Source organism: Diabrotica undecimpunctata, chromosome 2, assembly GCF_040954645.1.
Source record: "Diabrotica undecimpunctata isolate CICGRU chromosome 2, icDiaUnde3, whole genome shotgun sequence".
NCBI lineage: Eukaryota > Metazoa > Arthropoda > Insecta > Coleoptera > Chrysomelidae > Diabrotica > Diabrotica undecimpunctata.
In genome coordinates, this window is record NC_092804.1 from 29,585,463 (window position 1) to 29,606,881 (window position 21,419).

At 34.2% G+C, this 21,419-nt stretch overlaps 1 protein-coding gene across 1 annotated transcript in view; it reads left to right on the forward strand.

Moving 5' to 3' along the window:
• LOC140434371 (homeotic protein antennapedia-like) overlaps positions 1–21,419 on the forward strand; it is a 929,636-nt gene that overhangs the window by 854,887 nt on the left and 53,330 nt on the right. The window contains 3 exon segments of the mRNA XM_072522558.1: positions 16,441–16,750; positions 16,752–16,830; positions 16,833–17,366. Coding sequence (XP_072378659.1) covers positions 16,640–16,750; positions 16,752–16,830; positions 16,833–17,366 — 724 coding nt within the window. The 5' untranslated portion in view covers positions 16,441–16,639.

Below are 21,419 nucleotides of genomic sequence, written 5' to 3' on the forward strand. Positions count from 1 at the left end.
ATTCGAAGTTACGATGGTGTGGCTGTAAGGGTAGGATAAAAGAACAATTTATAGGCTATTGTACTAGAACATTGACCAAGTTACTAAGCTATTACGCCAGGGCTAGGAATGGCTTCTAAAAATTTGCCCGTCAGCGCAGAGAGCATACAAAGCAAGTATTCCGAGAGAAAGAGATGGATGAACGCCGAGACTAGTCTACGTGATTTTTAAATGTAGCTTACAGTTCCAGTTTGCTTCTCACACTAAATTATTTCCTGTTATTTTACTGTGCATCAAGTGGATGTGCCGATTGTAGGATTTTCAAAGTTATTCCTAGTTTTGACAAACTGAACTGAAGTAATGCATGCGGCCAATATCATAAGCTTGTCGGAAATCTATAAACGATTGGTGCACATATTTATTAAACTCCCAATTCTACAATATAGACAAATAGCAAAATCTTACATTGAACTAAGTCTGCTGGTCTAAACATAAGAGTTTTTTGGATAATCGCACGTCAGCAATTTAGTTTTTTCAATGTCAATTCAAAACACCCTTGATAGGGTGAGAAGGAGGTTTAAACTCTTGGCAGTTCTATCCGACAAATTGGACAGGACGGCATCCAAAACATTATTGCACACCTATAAGACATTTATCAGACCCATCATCGAATATAGGGCATGCATCTACGCCTCTCTCAAACCATATGAAATTAACACCATCATAGCCACCAGAAGAAAAATCCTTAGATCCTGCATGAGGGTGAGCAGGCACTACCCATCAGCGCACATATATACACTGGCTAATATAACACCAATCAAAGACAAAATCCTATTCCTCAGCAGAAGGTATGTCCTTAGAACCATTGCCGGCTCGAATCGCCGAGGCAAATACTCACCAGGCTTCTTCAAAGAAAAGTTCCGTTCCCTCCAGCTAAACTTCTTCACAACACTGGAAAAGAACTCCCTATTGAGTATTTTGAAATTTTGGAATCAACCCCCATCAAATATCGCAGTTAACTACTGCACACTAAAAACGCTGATCAAGAGCCGTTCCATTGTATGGCTGGTAACCCCTGAAAGTACCTCCTTGGCGTGCTTGGCAAAGTTCACCCAAATTCCTCTTCGCTTCAGAAACATCGCCCACATAAACACGCCTCAGCATCTTCTGACCCCCAGCTCCTTAGTAGTCTACTACTTCTCACAAATTCCTAGAACAAAAAGGACGAGTACCCTTTCCTTGGAGAAGCATTTAGCTAAAACAAGGTTAAAACTCTGGATCTTGAATCTTTCAAAGCTTCAAAATGGTGCAATAGGAGGGGATAGACAACTCACCGTAAATATTGCAAAAAATATTTTGCACTTGATTGTAAACGAATCTCAGCTTGTGTAGGTTTGCTTTCACTTAAGATATACCTTAAAATTGGGCGACGATCATGTTTATTTTACTATAAAAACAATGTATTATGTATTTTAAAAGTTTTTAAATAATATTTACATAAGGCGGACTATTACACATCTTTGTGCAGGCATTGTATGCTCAGATCGCAATTATTCTGGGTAATACGTAATATTATCATTATAAAATAATATCACTTTTTTGTGCTATTATTCTGTTCACTATATAATGTGATTAAAACTGCATTAAAAGGAAATGTGTATAATACCTCCAATTAAAATGTCTTTAGCACATATTATGTACCTAGTCGCATATGAAGGATTGCTTACTACAAAATAGTGGGAATAGTTTGTGGGAAATTTAGTAGATAGATATGTTGATGAGAGGTGTTGATAGAAAAAATCGAATTGTCTATAATTTATCTACATTGCTTTGACGCTAAAATTAATGTAGATAACAGAGAAAATATATTAATTATGGTGATAACCACTATTTTTAATATATTTTTCCCAGAAAAGAGATTTAAACTCAAAAATATTCATTCGTGTTACTTTGTACTGAATAAATAGTTGTGTATTAACCTATCAACCACCGATTCAAGAAAAAGAACGTTTTAGCAATTTCTTATTTCGTCTTTATAACGGTGGAAACTTAGACAGTTGGGAAACATTCCCTTTATAAATGTTGATATGCTATATTTAGAAATAGTTTTCCCTAAGTTCAATTTTATCCAGTTTTCCCCTAAACATTTGTTTTCTTTAGTTTCCCCATAGAAGAAAGAAACAAATTCCTTATAAAGCTTTTACATCCGATATCCTATAGAGAAACACTTTAGAAAAATAAGTAGTAAATAATAGACGAACAAACAGGCCATTACTTATTTCGGCAAATAGATTTGTTTTTTCTCTTTCCTTTAAAAGACCGAGATCACGTCGTTCCTTGTATATGTTTATGAAAGGGAGTTTGATAGAAAAAAGTAATTGCATTCACCCACCCACGAGAATTTCGGTCTTCAGTCCCCGACACTCGATTTGTCAACCTAAAAGGTTCCGCACTCACACACATGTAATTCGTTAACCACAACCAGCCAACGTGACGCCGCCATCATGGCATCAAGCTTTTGCTTTTTGCTCAACCTACATTTTTTTACCACAGACATGTTTTGATGTACTTGCTGCCTTTGTTTTTTAATGTCACAGATTTATGACTTAATACAGCGTTGGAATCAGGTGTGAATTTTTGAGTCACTCACATTTGCCATCGAATGTATGCCATTCAAATTAAAGTATAACTATTAAAATTAGAGTATTTTAGCATAAAACTGATTGAAAATTAAATTTTCGCATATCAAAATTACCGAAATTAATAAACTTAACGTTAATTTAAAGAAAATTAACAATTACCTGCCCAGATCACGATCGGAATAATACTATCATTCCCAAAAGAGTTTAGGAATCCCGCGTTATCCTTGATAGGAACTTAAGTGGAAGATTGGTCATATATAACTTTTATCAAGTTAGATCTATATTTATTCATGCTGCGGTGATGTGATGGTAAAAAATAATAATAAAGTTACAAACGTGTACAAAGATTTTAAACTTTTATTAAATACCATCAACAATGATGGCGTCCATAACTTAATATATTGATGCGTCAAAAACTCGAAGAAATACAGGTGAATGGTTTTGACACCAGATTCTCAATAGGCCTTGAAAGTACTGACACAAAATTTCAAACAGAATCCGCCAAAAATTTAATGTCTATTTCAAAAAGCTGCATAGTATAAGTTATCAAACGATGGACAGATGAGTATAACGTGTAGTGTCTTTAGCATATCTAGAAAAGAATCCAGACTACAGAAAAACAAAAAATTACTAACTCAGATATGATTTCTATAAAATTGACAGGATGTCAACATATAGATTCTGCGAAAATTCAGATAAACTGTCTTTAAAGAAAAATCACTTTGAAATCTAAAATCTACAATTCATTACATTATGTATATGGCATTTTCGTTATATTGATCTTTTTTAAGACCCGCATAAATGTACACAAGATTTCTCGAAGATTAAATATGCTAATTAGGTCTTTGAAATTTGTTTGTTTAACACTTTTCCCTCATCTTCTTCAAATATTATATTGTTCTATGATCTAGACGATTGAATGACCCTAATTTTATTAACTAGTGCTTAAAATACTGTTCTTTACATGGTGTAATAAACATTCTTCTTCTTCTTCTTCCTTTTTGTGTAAACTTGCTTCTGTTTTGTTTAAAGCCTGTTTCTTCTTCAATATTAGCCTAATAAATTGTTTAAATTATCGCACCATCTTTTTCTTGGTCTGCCAATTTCTCCTCGTCTATTTGGTGACTTATCTCGTGCTATTTGTACTATCATATTCTCTGCCATTCTACTAATGTGTTTTCCACTCCTGTTTCCGTTTCGTCACCCATCGATTTATGTCTTCTATATTGCATGCTCTTCTTATGTTTTTGCTTCTCTCCCTATCCAACAGACTTTTCCCTGATATTCGTCGGAGTATTTTCATCTCTGTTGTTTCTAGTAGTCGTCTCGTTTTAGATGTGTCAGGTCTTATCTCCGCCGTGTATGTTAATGTAGGTCTAATTGCCGCTTTATATATTTTTGTTTTTGCGTCTTGTCTTAGGTGTTTGTTCTTAAAGATTATGTCATTAAGATATCCCACCATTTTACTTGGTTTTAAGCTTTGGTGTCGTACTTCTTCTTCAACATCTCTGTAACTAGTTATACCTTTTCCCAGATATCTAAACCTTGCTTCCTGCTTTATTATTTTCCCATCAATTTCTATTTTACATCGTAATGTGTATTTAGATGTTGACATATATTTGGATTTTTGTGCTGATTATCATATTGTAGTGTATCATTATATTATCATATTGTAGTTCTTGGCTGCTGTATTGAAGATATGTGTTAATCTTTGGAGCTCGTCTTCTCTCTTGGCGATTAATGTGGCGTCGTCTGCATAACAAAATATTGGGATCTCTTCGTTCCCCATTCTGTAGCCATGACCTTTACGTACTGCTTGTATTATTTCGTCCATTATTATATTAAAGAGAAGTGGGCTTAACTAGTCATCCCGTCTGACTCCGCTTTGTACTGGTATACACTGTCTGTATACCAGTACACATACCAGTTTATACCTGAATAAATACAAAGAAATTCAGAGAAATATCAGAAAGAAAATTCGAGAGGCAAAAGAGAGGTGGTTTTCCGACAGATGCAAGGAAATAGAAGATCTGGATAAAAAGATAAAAAGTATGATAGCTTTAATTTACACAAAAAAATCAAAGAAATGACAGCTTCTATAAAACGTACAAGAACGAATATCCTTAAAAATGATAAAGGGGATATTATTACTGATATGAAGGAGAGATTATGTCACTGGACCAATTACATCCAACAACTATTTAATGATAAAAGAGAAGAGCTGTCATTAGAAATCACCGAGGATACCGGACCACCAATATTAAGAGAAGAAGTCATCAATGCCATCAAAAACACAAAAGAGGGTAAAGCTACTGGACCAGATGATGTGCCAATCGAATTATTAAAACTCATCGATGAAGATGTTATTGATGTGATGGTTGAACTCTTTAATCTAATATATCAGACTGCCACAATCCCCAGACAATGACTGCAATCGACCTTTGTAGCAATTCCAAAAAGTTAAGTGCAACAGCTTGCTCAGATCACAGAACAATAGCTTTAATGAGTTACACACTTAAAACATTTTTGAAAATAATTCACAACAAAATTATTAAAACTCTTGAATATGAAATTAGTGACACACAATTTGGCTTTAGAAATGGTATGAGTACAAGAGATGCTTTGTTCGGCTTGAATGTGCTGGCTCAGAGATGCATGGACATAAATCAGGACATGTACTTATGTTTTGTAGACTTTGAAAAGGCATTTGATAAGGTTCAACATAAAAAGCTTGTAGATATATTAAAAAGCAAAAATATTGACAGTCGTGATATGAAAATTATATCTAATTTATATTGGAATCAAACTGCCAAGGTAAGAATTGACAACCAGTACACCCAAAATATCAAAATACAGAGAGGAGTCCGCCAGGGTTGCGTGCTGTCCCCACTAATTTTCAATGTCTACAGTGAAGCGGTATTTCAAAAAGCGCTCTCAAACTCAATAGAAGGTATATCTATCAATCGATAAGTTTTGAATAACTTACGTTTTGCAGACGATACAGTAATAATGACGGATAACAACAATGATTTACAGAACGTAATGCAACGCCTTAATAAACGCTGTCATGAGTACGGACTGAAAATAAATTTAAAGAAAACTAAATGCATGATCATGACTAAATCTGCACATGCAAATATCCAACTGACTATTGAAGATACTGCAATTGAGAGTGTTAATAACTATAAATACTTAGGAAAATGGATAACATCAGATGTAGACCAAACCAAAGAAATTAAGACACGCAATGAAACAGCACGTGCATCATTCATTAAACTTAAAAAGTTTCTTTGTTGTCGGGATATAAGGTTAGAACTACGCCTGAGAAGGCTTCGATGTTATGTACTCTCTACTCTTCTTTATGGCTTGGAAGCATGGACACTAAAACAAGTCCATCTGAATAAGTTGGCCGCCTTTGAATTTTGGTGTTACAGAAGAATCCTACGACTATCATGGATTCAAAGAATGTCAAACGTGGAAGTAACTAGAAGGATAGGAAATGAGGCGGAAATAATATTAACTAACGAAAGACGAAAACTTGAGTACTTACGACATGTGATGAGAGGGCAAAAGTACCCATTATTACAACTTATTATGCAAGGCAAAATCCTAGGAAAGCGAAATGTGGGAAGACGAAGAATATCCTGGCTTAAGAACTTAAGGGAATGGTTTGAATGCAGTAGTGCAGAACTTTTTAGAGCGGCAGTCAACAGAGTCCGCATATCCATGATGATTTTCAACCTTCGATAGAAGTTGGAACTTAAAGAAGAAGAACACTGTGTTGGTTTTCCATTTATCTTTGCCTGTATTCGATTATGTAAGTAGATGTTTTCGATAGTTTGTATAATATTGATTGGTATGTTTCTTTAATACAGTAGGTGTAAGAGTCTTCGACTTGGATGCGATCGAAAGCCTTTGTCAGGTCTATAAAACATAGATATGCTGGTTTATTGTACTCTATGGTCTTTTCTGTGATTTTTCTTAGTATCTACAAATATGGCGTCTACGCAAGATCTTCCGGATCTGAATCCTTGTTGTTTATCTGATAAAGTTGTAAGTTTATTGATTTTGTTGATTAGGACAACGTTTAATTAACATACGAGTAAAAATCCTATGGAGTTTTGTATCCTGCAAGATTTTCAACCAGTAAAATGATTAGGAATATTAGAAAAGTAACTATCGACATTCTGGATAATGAAAGGAATATATTTTGTGGGACAGTGGGCCATATGTAAAAGAAAAGTGATGTATAACGATTCAGACTATTTAGTTGAAGACAGTTGAAACTGTTAACAGAGATGTTATCGAAAGAGAAAAATTGATGGTATCAAACGATCAAACACCAAAATGATATAGTATTTAACACCATTTCTATTGGTACAAAAAAAATTTACTTGTTCTCTTATATTAAAATGGCCAAAAAGAATGTCGGCGGAAGTAATGCATAAAGAACGACCCACGCATTTTATTTCATCACTGGACATTCTTGTACCAGATATTTATATACCTTATGGAGAAGTTGATGTATGAGCTCTATAGATATTAAACAATATTAATACATTACATTCCTTAGTAAAACAGTTATAAAAAGTATTCCGTAGTAAAAAAGTTATATACAACAGCTAAGTAGAATCCAAACATGTGGAGGGTCTGTATCGGTTCGTTTAAGAGAAGCCACTATTTAAGGTATTATTGTAACAAGGTTCAAATCCATAACAAGATGTTATAGCCGAAATAAGGAACCTTTAACAAAAATTGTTCTCGGAGGAAGCTTGGAAGATCCAAGAAAAGTATTACACTTCCTCCAGAAATGAATGATAAAGCAGTTTGTGAAGGTTTTGGACAAAGAGGGAGAATATTTCAAATATTCGGCCGACAAGTGTAAAATGGAAGGAAGCATATCTTTCCGGATATTAAAATCCTTGTGATGGGTGATATCTTCTTTTCCACAATTTAACAAGGCACCAAGATACTAAATATATTTGAAAATGCACTTCTTGGCACCTCATCTTGATTACTTTCTACAAAAGGTTCTACAGTATGTAAAAGAAATAGAACCAGGGAACAAAGAAATGTGAAATGATGGGTGACAACTGTTGAGCACTCCATTGTAGTCACTTTCGTAGGTGTACAAACAAAAAGGAGCAAAGGTATAATTGATAAAAAATTGTCAACTGTGTTGGACAACATGAATACAAAATTTAAGAAAATACCTTTAAAGATATAACATTTTGGATAAGAAGGATGCGAATTTTTTTGAGATGAAGCGTAGGAAGAGGGAGTAAGTACTCTTTGTATTTATTCTAGAGTTTTTTTTTCATGCTAATGCAGTTTTGTTAGACTTATTTGGCTACAAAAGGCGTATTCTGGTTGGTCATTATTTGAAATATTTAAATAAACAATGTTTTTTTAGCTACAGTAAAAAGATAATCTAAAAAATGAAAATTGATGAACATGAAAAAGATAATAATGTATTTTAGATATACTAAATATTTAACATATTTTATAAACAGTTCCTGGACCTGTATATCCATCTCACTACATGCTGGTGGGCTCGTCGATTTGTTGGAGCTAATCCAGATCTGTTCCTCTAAACAAAAAGAGAGAAATGCAAAATACTAGCGCTTCGATGTGCAAATGAGATCTGAAGCCGCGATTTTCTTTGTTGTTTTATTATTATTGTGTCATGTTGTAATTTCAAATATACTCACATGAAAACTGAACTGGCATGAAAACGAAAAAGGAAAAAAGATACGTTTCGGCATGAAATAGAACAGCGGGATATATAAGTTGGCTATTTGTTGAGGCTATAGTGATTTATCATGAAATTTTTAATTTAAATATATTTAGAAGAAATCAAAAATGATTGAAAATGAACAAATGTTAACGTTATCAAATGTGCATTTTATAATTTTGCACTTTCTAACTAAGATCTTTTTTAATTTACTTTTAATTTTTTTCAGTTTCTCTAGCGCTTATAACCTTTTCCGGTATGAATCAAAGGCATGGGTAACAAGAAACTGTAAGTCACCATCTCTTATTGTAGTGCTCATTCATAGATCGACTCAATACACTTTCTTCGTATGGTGCCTGTTCGTTCCGAACGTTGGCGATTATTCTTCATTGGTAACTTTGTCCATGGTATCTTCAGGATCCTTCTGTATAACCATAGCTCAAAAGCCTAAAGTTTTGATAGAGTTTCCGCCTTCAATGTCCACGTTTCTACTTTGTACAGAAGCACTGAGTTCACGTAACATTTAAGAAGTCTTATTTTTATTTCTAGGGTGAGTTCATGGCTCTTGAACACAGAGCTCATGGTCAAGAATGCACTTCTTGCTTTTTCAATGCGACAGTTAATCTCTTGGGTATTGCCCCACTACTCATTGATTATAGTTCCCAAGTAGCTGTACTGTGAGACACGTTCAATTCTCATTTGGTTCATATACAGATTTGCTCCAGTTATGTTTTCCTTGCTGATGACCATTAGCTTGGTTTTGCTGGTGTTTATATCCAGTCCATATGTTCTTGCTTCCGTTATTTTATTCCATAAGTTTTGCAGCCATTCTAGGGCATTGAATAATATAAATTATATGAATATTCTCATAGTACTTATGAGAATAATTACTGACAACACTAGAGAAAACTGAATTAGGAGTGGTTTTGGAACGAATGATCACCAGCATATCATCAAGGATCACAAGTAATGAACTTCATGATAGACAAAGTTCTATAATATAACAATCCTTTTAGCAAGCATTTGACTTGGTCCAGCATAGTTAAGTTGTGTTAAGAGCACTCTCAGTGTGCAGTATTGATCATAGATACACAACTCTTCTTTAGAATATTTATATTTATATAAAGTTATTAACGCAAAGCTGCAGTCAGAATGTACTATGACGACACAAACATATTCCCCTTGAAGAAGGGCATTAGGCAAGAAGACACCATCTCTACAAAACTATTTACCGCTTTGATACAGAATGCTATGAGGAACAGTAATTATGAAAATATTGGGAACAACATAAATGAGGAGTTTCTGAACAACTTGAGATTTTCCGACGACATAATCTTTCAATATCATCAAGACTTTCAGAGCTCTTGTGTACAAGTTCACAAGTACAAGTACATAAAACATTTCAACGTATGGCACGCAAACTGAATAGGTATATAACTATAAATATCAGGGCCATGAGATTAAAATAGGAAGAGAGAACCAAACAACAGAGTTAAACAGGTGAATAGAACTAACATAGGCAGCTTACGGAAAACTTGGGGAAATCTTGATCTTCCAGTCATATTCATCTATATCAGATCTTTCATATAAAAAGGATAGGTTCAAGGTGCAAGTGAAGGAAGGATATCCTACTGCGTAAATTGGTCAGGTTTGGTAAAGTTTGGAAACGTGTAGTTAGATTAGGTTTAGTTAGGTTAGGTTTTAGTTCGGTTAGATTTACTTAACTTAGATTAACACTTTAAATAAGCCTGCCGAGTATACAGATATCGAAAATAAAATTTAATCGTTAATAAAAAGGACAAAATTATAGGTGGGAAGAGCTTCTGAAGCGAACGAGATCAGGTTTAGTAAGCCTTGCTTAGCTTAGTTATATCTCAGAAACTAATCATTACTGGCAAGAAAGAATGTCACACTCGTGATATATTTAATGTTAGTAAGAAAATCCGTATGTGCTAAATATAGATATAAATGTATTTTCATAGTTAGTAAAAAATTGTAAAAATTTTATCGACCCCAAATGCTTAATAATTATGGATAAAAAGTCTGCCATTACCATATTTTCAGTGGCACTTGTAGAATATGTATTGTTTTTTACTAAACATTGAATATCTAATTTACAAAAAGTTTTCTTCGTTCATCAGATGCCACACAATTCTTTATGCCACTGACACGTGTCAACGGACCCACTCTTCCATTCCGTTTTTTCTTTTGTATCAACCTAATTAACTACACATACTACAGAATAATAGGCATTCGGATACACAACTGGTAAGACCGAAGAATTTCATTAGCGTTCTTCGTAATTATGTACGTCTTATAAATGAATTTGCGGTCACATTGTGTGACATTTTAAGACAACAATAATATTCCAATTATGACATCCGAAGAAAAGTCAAGTGCTCATAACTGGACCAATTAAAATGCTTCTAGCTACAGTTCATTAAAATCAACTTCGAAAAAACGATTGTAGTGGTGTTTTTAAAAGGCAAGAATTCTGATAATGCGTATGTTTCGATTAATTCAGTCAATGACGTAGTAGCGGGGTGTGGAATACGGCAATATATTGGTATGGAAATGAATATACCGATAAATTTCATAAACTTTCCTCAAATGGCTTTTCTTATTATTAGTTTAATAAATTACCTAATTATTTATGTAATATGAAACTCATATAAGAGAAGTGAAGACATTAGAAGACAATGTAATGTACAGTGCATAAATGAATGATCGGACCACCGCGCAAAAGACGGAGTGATAACCTTTCATAGAGGTATTAATCCGCCAATGAACAAGTAGAATTCCTATTAAATAAAGTAAATAAAGGAAAAAAGATAACTTGACGACAATAATATCCTGCTTTTTTATTGGAAAACTAAGAATAATGCACATACCCGCTCTAAAGCATAAAAGACTGAACTAAATTAATTACAAATCAATAAACCACTTTAACAACTTTAAAGAGGATTAAATTAGATTTACATTAGATTCTTAACATTGCCGTGTTCCTATTTTATACTTATACGATAAAGATATTACCTTCTTATCTAATCTCATCTCATCTTAATTGCACATATATCTTCATAAAACTTATAGTGTACACCTTCGTTTAATTGGCAAGGAAATTGTGATTCAAAAAGCAATTACTTTAAATCTTTGAATTAATTTAATTTGTTTCAATTAATTTTGTCTGATTAAAAATTTTTTTTTGATACTAATGATGTAGGATATCATGCTTTTAACAGTGTCATATAGAGGATTAAATAGGATATCTTTAATAATTGTCTTCATTTAGTTAATAAAACTATAAATACTATTTCTGGGTATTGTCAAAAACGTATTTTTTAAAACTGTTTTTTTTGGTTGTATATTAGCTTTTTTCAAATACCTCTTGGAGAACAGCCCAATTTGTAAAATAAAAGCTTTATTTGTTGTTTTGAAATTTATATCGGAAGCTGTATTCATAATAAAATGATACATTGTATCTATAGAATTTATATTATGTAAATGTTATTTATTATTTAATAAAATATTACATAATAAATATTATGTATAAATTGTAAAATTCAAGACTTACTTTTAGAAAGTGTGCGTTTTTTTGTGGATATTCGCAGATTGGTATTAATACATATCTTTGATAACAAAACCTCAAAATTCATCCACCGTCAGTGTACATGCTTATTCATATATATCTAGTAAAAAATTTCTTTGACATTTTATGCCACATATTTATTCTTTTATCTTCATCTCGGTTTTTGATTCGTCCTAATCCATTCTTGTCCTATGAATACTTAGGAAATTGTTGGTCGAAAGAAGGCTAATAAAAATTGCCAAAAGAGTGTTAAGGAGCCAAAAGTATTTATCTTCATTTGGTTTCACAACTCTGTATGGGTCCTAGTCTCCTCAAGAGTTTCTCTCCAGTCGTCCTTATCCATCGCCTTTCTCCGCCAACCACGTATATTTCTCATGTCTTCATCGATGTTACTAAGGAACCTTGTTCTGGGTCTTCCTCCTCTTCTCTGACCAATGGGTCTCTCAACGAGCGTTTTTCCTAAGTCTAGACCTGAGTCTATGTGTGTGCCTCTATAACTTCTGCAGTTTTACATCTTTTCCATGCCTTGAATTAGGATGTGATCGTTGTTCTTCCATCAGGAGAGGTCCAGGTTAACTTGTGTATATTATTGTGTTCAAAATAAATGCGAAAATATTACGGCATACAAATACTGGACACATCTTCATGCGATAAACTTATCTAATTATATTTGGCTATTTCTAGTGTACTATACAGAAATGTTGACATTAAAGGCTTCTCTTGCACTTCTTTGCTGAGCTTCCCCACAAAAAATACAAAATAATACCATAACGATAGGATGGCCAATGCACATTGACTGCGAAACCAATATTCCTCAATCACATACACATACACTATTAATAAATGTATACAAACGAAAATAAAAAACGAAGAAATATGGAATCTCGTTATAGAAGAAAAGTTAAATTAAGTTATCGAGAGTAAATTGAGTTAATTTTAAATAAAAAAAGTGGTTTAAAAACTCATGATACGTCCATGCTTTTGCCTGAGTTTTAATAAATTTGATAATTTCTGTTAAGTTTCACCTTAAAAGCACTCTACAGTAGCAAAATATACATGCATATTTCATTAATTACTTTAATCAAATTATTCCGTTCTGATGTAAACCTGATTACCTTTAGATAATAAACAAAATGCCAGCTTAGTATGCAAAACCATAAACAACAAACCCACACTTCAAAAAATTACTAATTAAATCCCAATCAGTAGGTATTCATTAAAGTGTCTGCCAGATTTTGATGATAAGTACCAATTAGTAACGCATAGTAGTGAGACTTCCATTGTTCTACAGTGATAGCAATTAATTTCGTGCAGCGACATTTTTGTTAACTTTCAAGACGTAAATTTGTCAGAAAAAGATGACTAAATACACACTATATAGTGATTGTGTGATGGTCAGACAATGTTCAATATTCAAGTTTGTAACGCTTTTAAAGTAGTCAGTTAAAAACGAATTCGAAACGAACTACTACTACTCTACAAAAATACCTCAATTGTGAGTCTATTGTGAGTTAAGCGCCTAAACTTATCTTTTTCTAATTCTTTCTTTCGTGTGTTTTTAAACATTGTGCTCTTGTAAAGCGCCTCCTAGGGACAAAGAAATTTGGTGGTGGAACGATGAAGTGCAACAGAAGGTTAGGGAGAAGAAAGAGGCTAGAAAGAGTTGTGACAGGTCTAAAAGAGAGGAAAATAAGGATAAATCCAAGGTAGAAAAGAGGAAAGTAAAGCGCGCTGTAGCTACTGTTAAGGAAAGATCGTCTCCAAAACTGTATGAAGAGCTGGAAACACCCGAGGTGATGAAAAGGTTATACAGCTTTGCTAAAACAAGGGACAAGCCATCAAAGACCTCGACTCACGTGCGGCAGATTAAAAATGCGGATGGAAGAGTGTCAAGAACCGATGTTGAAATAAAACAAAGATGATATGAATACTTTAGAAAGTTGCTAAATGAAGAACACTAGAGAAGAGACAGAGGATGCGGGATCCTAAATGTGAATGAAATCACAGATTCAGAAAAAAGTGAAGAACAGTTTCGGTTTATGCCAGGAAGGACGACAAAGAATACCTTGTTTGCTTCGAGACAGTTGATAGAAAAATATGGAGAGAAGTTAAGGGAGCTACATTTGGTATTTATAGATCTTAAGAACGCATATAACACAGTTTCTAGATAGAGCAATGGAGATGTAAGAGAGAGAAATGGGTGTCTAAGAAGTATGTAAGGCTCGTCTAGGATATGTATGAGGAGCGTACATCAAAGTAAAGACTTATGTCTTTACCGAAGTTTTCCAGTGACGGTTGGTTTGCATCAAGGCTCTTCACTGAGTCCCTATCTGTTTAATCTAGTTATGGATGTACTGACAGAGAAGATAAAGAAGGGGACTTCATGATCAATGCTTTTTGGTAATGATATCGTGTCAGTAGAGGGGAGCAAAGAAATGTTGGAGGGAAAGTTGGAGGGTTGGAGAAGGGCTATTGAAGAGGGAGGATTTAAGGTCAGCAGTTCGAAAATTGAGTATGTGGTTGGGAAGAGAAGGAATTGTTGACTACATCTAATTGCATGGAAAAAAACTAGCATGACTAAGATAATTTAAATCCCTTGGTTCCTACATAACGGAAAATGATAAACTAGATAGAGAAATTGCCCACAGAATACAGGCTGTTTGGTTTAACTGGAAGCAAATAAGCAGAGTAGTTTGTGATCAAAAGATAAGGATCAAAGGAAATAACTAAAAGGAAATATATAAAGGAGTGTGGTAAGTAAACGAAAACAATATTTGTTAATCGAGACCTTCCTCTGGAACTGAGGAGAAGAACCTTAAGATTCTACGTGTTCTTGACTTTGTTATATGGAATGAAAAGCTGGACACTAAAAGTGGATAATCTAAAGAAGTTGGAATCATTTGAGATGTGGTGCTATAGAAGAATTTTGAAAATACCATGGACCCAACGAGAAGTGTTAAGAAGGCTACAAAAGATACTATATATATATATATATATATATATATATATATATATATATATATATATATATATATATATATATATATATATATATATATATATATGAGAAAATATGAGATATTAAGACTCCTAATGCAAGGTAAAATCAAGGGTAAAAGATCTATAGGAAAACGAAGAATTTCCTATCTATGAAACCTAAGAGAGTGGTATAGTTTCAGATCAGTAGATCTTTTCAGAGCAGCCGCCAATAAGATACGGATAGCTGTGATGATAGCCAACCTCCGATATGAGAAAGAACTATAAGAAGAAGAAGGTGAGTAAAGAAGAAACAAGAAAAGAAGATGGAAATCTTCAGTTGAAATTAAAATGTTACGATGGATATTGGGTAAGGTCAGAAGAGACGGGATCTAGAACACTGAAGGAAGAAGAGAACAGCAAACCTTGAAAAGGGAAAAGCTAAGCGAGAAGAAGTAGAATAAGCTATGTTTATATTATCTTAGATCATATTCGAGTGCTAGTTGCTTTCTTTTTACGAATCGACTCACTAAATAATGAAGTGGAACTTGGACCAGGCTATTTTTCTGTTATGTTTTTATTTATTTTCTTATTTCCTTTTAAGGTACGATCTAGTAAGCTTGCAGATATGTGAAATCAATTAATTAATGCATAGGTGATACCATATATACAAAGAGTTTAAATATTATAAGGCATTTTTTATACTAAACATAAAATAGATTTACCTACAATTTTTTTAATACGGCTTTTTGGGGTAGGTACCATATTATAATGTGAAGACATACTAGTCCCAAAATAACTATCTAGAACATTGAAGCAGTACTCTTTGTTACACTTGTGAACTTTATACATATATATATATATATATATATATATATATATATATATATATATATATATATATATATATATATGTATATATATATATATATATATATATATATATATATATATATATGTATTTAAAATGTAAATGTATTTGTATAGCAAAAGTGTTTTGTAATCTACATTTAAATATTTTATACCAAACTTTTTGAATCGTCCTTGTATAACGAGAACGTACAGAAGTTTCACGAAAAATATTTTTTTCTATAATATACTACAGGATATAGTTGTGCTTTTGTAAATTGTTTATATTTATCTTAGTAACTTCACGGTCTGATCCCGAGAAGTGAAAGAAAAAAAGTCCGGATATATATGACTTTTGTCGAAAGTGGAAAAGAAGCATGGCTAACTAGGCCCAATGATTGCATTCCGCAACCACATGTGTATATGATGCGTGAATCTTAATGATGGAATGTCTGGCTTTACATGTGTCACTCATTTTCTTAGTTTTAAAAGTTACACAAATTTATTCATTTGCTATTTGACTCCCGAATTGTTTACGTCCGTCAAATACGCAGAGACATGGCGCGAATCGTGACCCCGTACAAACGAACGACCAATTTGTTTATATTATCAAATTTAATGAAGTCTAAAGTGCATCAACTGTATGTTTAACCTAGTTTGTCTTGTTGCAGGAATACATGAGGCTCCTCTTATACGTCGGATGAAGTAAATTGGGACATCAGGACGACGAAAGTGGACATTATTAAGTGTTTTAATCTAAGTGAGTTACGCGGTAGTGGAGATGAAAGAATGCAGCTCTAGTGATTTTTAATGTGATTTAGTGAAACCAAACTCGGTGTCGAATATTTGCTGTGATTAATAAAATTTAGCATGAGTTCTTACTTTACAAATTACATGCCAGACATGAGAAATGGTGGTGTTGTATCGGCTGAGCATCAACATCAGCATTATGGAGCCGCTGTTCAAGTGGCTCAAGGTGGAGGACCAGTCCAAGGCGATCCAAGCTCCTGCTCAGGTGATCCCTCCGTGGTGGGCTTGCGACAAGGAATCCCGCCTCACCACTATGGCGGCCCACCGGCGGCGGGCCAACCTCCCCAAGGAATGCCCTACCCAAGATTTCCACCGTACGACAGGATGGACATCAGGAATGCGGGGTACTACAACGCCCAGCAGCAGCAGCAGATGGACGGCCAGTACAGGCCGGATAGTCCTACCAGCATGCATATGGCAACGAACGGACCTCCAAACGGACACCAAACCCCTGTCGTGTATGCTAGTTGTAAACTGCAAGCGGCAGCGGTGACGCAGAATGGGGTGTTAGGCCCCACCGGTAGTCCACCCTTAGATAGTGCACAAAGCATGAACACCCATCATATGGGCCACCACATGCAAGAACAACACCCGCAACACCACCAGCAACCACACCATCAGCAACAGCAACACATGATGTACGGGGCGCAGCAGACTGCCAACATGCATCAGCCTCCTCAACATCAAGCTCCTCTCCAGCAGCAACCTCAACCCGGCCAGCAGCCGCCCAATAATACGGCTTCTGCGTTACCTAGTCCTCTGTATCCTTGGATGAGGAGTCAATTCGGTAAGCAATTTATTGCCTTTTAGTATTAAAAAAATATTTATTTTCATATATTTAGTTTCACATTTAATCATATTGATTCAATTCGTTCATTCAGTCTAATCCCATTGGAGAAAGGAACATTGGTTGATCTTCTTCTTCTTGCTCAGCCTTTCCTTTCCTTACTCTTCATCGCCATTTATTTCTGTCTCTCGGATTCTCTTCACCTAAACCTTTCTCTCTCAAGTGTTCTGCCACACAGTCCTTCTATCTTCTTCTCGACATTCATCTACCTCTTGCCCTCAACTTCTAATAGCTCTGTCCTTCATCCCACATAGTTTTTATCTCTACGTCTGACATGATCAAACTATTTACCAAATTGTTTAACCAAATTATTTGATCTTCTAGAAAGTATTATATTCACTCCATAGTTATTCATTAAACTGACATATATATCTCTGTTTCTCTTGCTTTTTTTTTAAATTTTCTAATTGCCCTTTTCTTTTATTTACTATGATTTTTCATCATTTATTCTTTTTCCAGATTATCCAAAATTGTATTTTGTATCATTTTGATTAGATATTTTAATAAGTACTAAACATAATGAATTGAAAACCTACTAGATCAAGTCTAAGAACAGATTTTTATGTAGTTATCTTCATTAATTAATTGCTGAATTAGGTGGATTTAATTTATCATTTAATATGATTGGAATGAATTTGTCATCGATTGAGACTTCCGTGGAGAAATTCTTCATTTTTAAATGTTAATAGCAAAGTTAAGTTTTACATGATATTTGCAGAGAGAAAGAGCGATTTTGTTGGATGACTTTGTCTTAAATTTCTTTTTAATCCTCTCTGTTTTAGTCTCTGAAAGTCAAATGAAACTATTCAAGCATTTGTTTATTTTAATTAATTCCCAAGTTGATGCTTAAAACTACTGGACTATTACCTGGTAAACAAACACTGACAGTTTCAAATGTAACCATCTCGTCACCAACAAAAGCAGCATCTTTATAAACATTTTACAAAGGTGATCTACTTATTCAGCATCGACCTCGTAAACTCAAGAAGTTGACATTTATTATGTCCCTGAATTTATGACATTTCTCTGAATTTGTGGTAAAGTTTTGCATAACCATCCTCGTCTAGAATGTCTCAATTCAAAATCGAAGTGTACTTCACGCCAGGGGGTCTAGTTTCGTTCTGGTTAACGCAATTTTTACCTTTTGGGGAAAAGAGTCATTAGGAACCGTTTGTTACTTTCGTCGCTGTAATTTGATATTTTTAGATTTGATATATTAGGGTTGCTAAGCATTGTGCCTTATGTAAAGGTTTATGGGAGAAAAGATTATTTTTCTGGTAAAATGGTGATTGTATTATAATTACAAAAGGAAGCACTACAGGTGTATTATATTACCTGAGTGTACTGTTCAAGAATTTGAATTTTGTCGACGTTAATAAAAATTTGGCAGTATCTAGTTTGTGTCAAAGTGAGTTAGTTTAAATCTTGTATAGTGTGTGGATGTTGTAAGTTATGACTGTGAACTTATACTTTTAAAAAGGGGATTATTAAAAACTTGTTTTAAAGAAAATGTTGAACCAGAATTAAAATTAGAAGGGGTAAGTTCCGTTTCGTTAGACGATGTATCGGCAATTTTTAATTACTTAATTACTTCTTCCGGTCTACAATAAATACGTATTTATTTATAGGTACAACACAAACTATCTTTGTTTTCTTCAGAATCTTCGTTTTGTGTTTATAAATCCAATTAGCACGTCGATAATACCATACGCATTTTGATCTTTTTTTAATAAGCTCCGACTGTATTTGTTTTGGTAGAATTGACACAATAAATTTTTCTTGATGAAAAAAATCGCTTTCCTTTTATTAGTTGAAATAGACAAATATGAAAGTCAGATAAAGAAATCATCAATTCTTCTGCATGTACCATGTGCTTTCAGAACGTTGGTTACCTTCATTTTATTCACTGCCACCTTAAATAACATGCTTGGATCAACACCATACCAATCTCGCAAGTTTTTCAACCATGAGGTTCTTCTTCGTCCTGGACTGCGTTTCATCATCAATTAGGAATACATTTTATAATTAGGAAACATGAGTATAACGTGATGAAGCCAAAGAATTTAATATGTTTTGTTATTTCATAATGCTTTATACTTAGTCTTTTGCTGTTCCATCTTATCCAGCTGTCCCCTTTTTATCGTCTTTGCTATTTAGAGTCATAGTATCCTTTTGTAAGAATTTGTGTACGTCATTTAGCTAGAATACGAGTCCTTAATGTCTAATTCGACATTGTTGTTTAGTTTGTTTGTTTTTTGTACTGTCCATACCAGAAGTTTTTCTTCTTATTATTCTTTTTATGTAGACATGACTCTGTGTGTTTTTCAATGTACTTTTAGTAAGTTGTCGTTTCATCGTTTTCGTGGTCTTCCTACTGATCGTCTTCGTGTTGGGGAACCATCTCTTGCCGTCTTTACTACTCTATTAGTTGTCATTCGTCTTATATGATTGTTCCATTCTACTCTTCTATTTCTTACCCAGTTCTTGATGTTCTCCACCTTGCATCTACTTCGTATATCTGTACTTCTAGCTCTGTCCCATAGTGTCTTGCCATCAATTTTTCTAAGTGTTTTCATCTCTGCTGTTTCTAACAACATTTTGTCCTCTCTGTGTCAGGTCGTGTTTCTGCCGCGTATGTTATTATTGGTCTAATGACTCTTTTTTAAATTCTGCCTTTCATTTCTTTCCCGATATTTTTATTTCTTCATACTGTTTCATTCTTCTAGGCCTTCCTGGTCTTCGCCTACCTCTTGGTTGCCATTCAAGAATTTTTCTTGGTATTCTATTCTCCGGCATTCTCCTTACGTGTCCGTACCATCTGAGTTGTGTCGTTTTGATGTCATCAATAATATTATGTGTAACCCCCATGATTTCTCGGACTCTCTCGTTTGTTATTCTGTCGCGTCTGGAGATTCCCGCCGAGCGGCGCCAGAAGTCCATTTCTGTTGCTCTAAGCATTTTCTCTGTTCTGTCTTTTAGGGGCCACACTTCGCATCCATATGTTGTGATACTTTTTATTATGGTGTTGTATATTCTTCTTTTTTTTCTTTAGAGATGTTTTTATCCCACAGTATGCTGTTCAGTAAGGCTATGCCTTTCCTTCCCTGTGTATTTCGTTCCTTAATGGCTGCATCCAATTTTCCGTCCTGAGTGATCTTTACTCCTAGGTATTTGTAGTCATCACATAGTTTGATCTCTTGATTTTCCTCTACGAGAAGGTTATGTTGATCTCCTCCGATACTCATGTACTCAGTTTTTTCCATGTTCACTTCCAAACCCTACTCTGTAAACTCTTCTAATAGTTTTCGCATCATGTAACTAAGGTCTTCAGAGTCCTGTGCGATGATGACCTGGTCATCCGCAAAGCACAGAGTGTACAAAGTTAAGTCTATTAGTGGTATGCCTATATTCGTACATTTTTTCTTCCATTTGTTGAGTGCTGCTTCGAGGTATATTTTGAATAATGTTGGGGATATACAGCATCCTTGTCTTAGTCCTTTAGTCACTTTGAATCCCGGTGTTACCAGATTTCCTGTTTTAATTCTTGTTGTTTGTTGGTAGTTTAACGTTTTTACTGCTTCAATTAATTCTATATTTATATTTGTTTTCCCCAGTGCCTCTCATAATTTATCAAGCAGGATACTATCATATGCTTTCCTAAGGTCTACGAACGTCATCAGATGACTTCTTCGCCACGAGCAACTTTCTTTTCAATTATCTGGGTAATAGAGAAGACATGGTCTATTGTAGATCGACCTGCACGAAAACCAGCCTGTTCTTCGGCTTCCATATCTTGGTATTCTTCTTCTATTCGATTTTTTATTATTTTCCCATATATTCTGCTAATACTACTAGTAACTGCAATTCCTCTATAGTTTTCAGGTTTCGATTTATCTCCCTTTTTATGGATGGTGCTCATATGCGACTCTTTCCATTCCTCAGGTATTTCATGTTTATTTATGCATTCCTGGAAAAATTGTCGTAGTCGTTGCA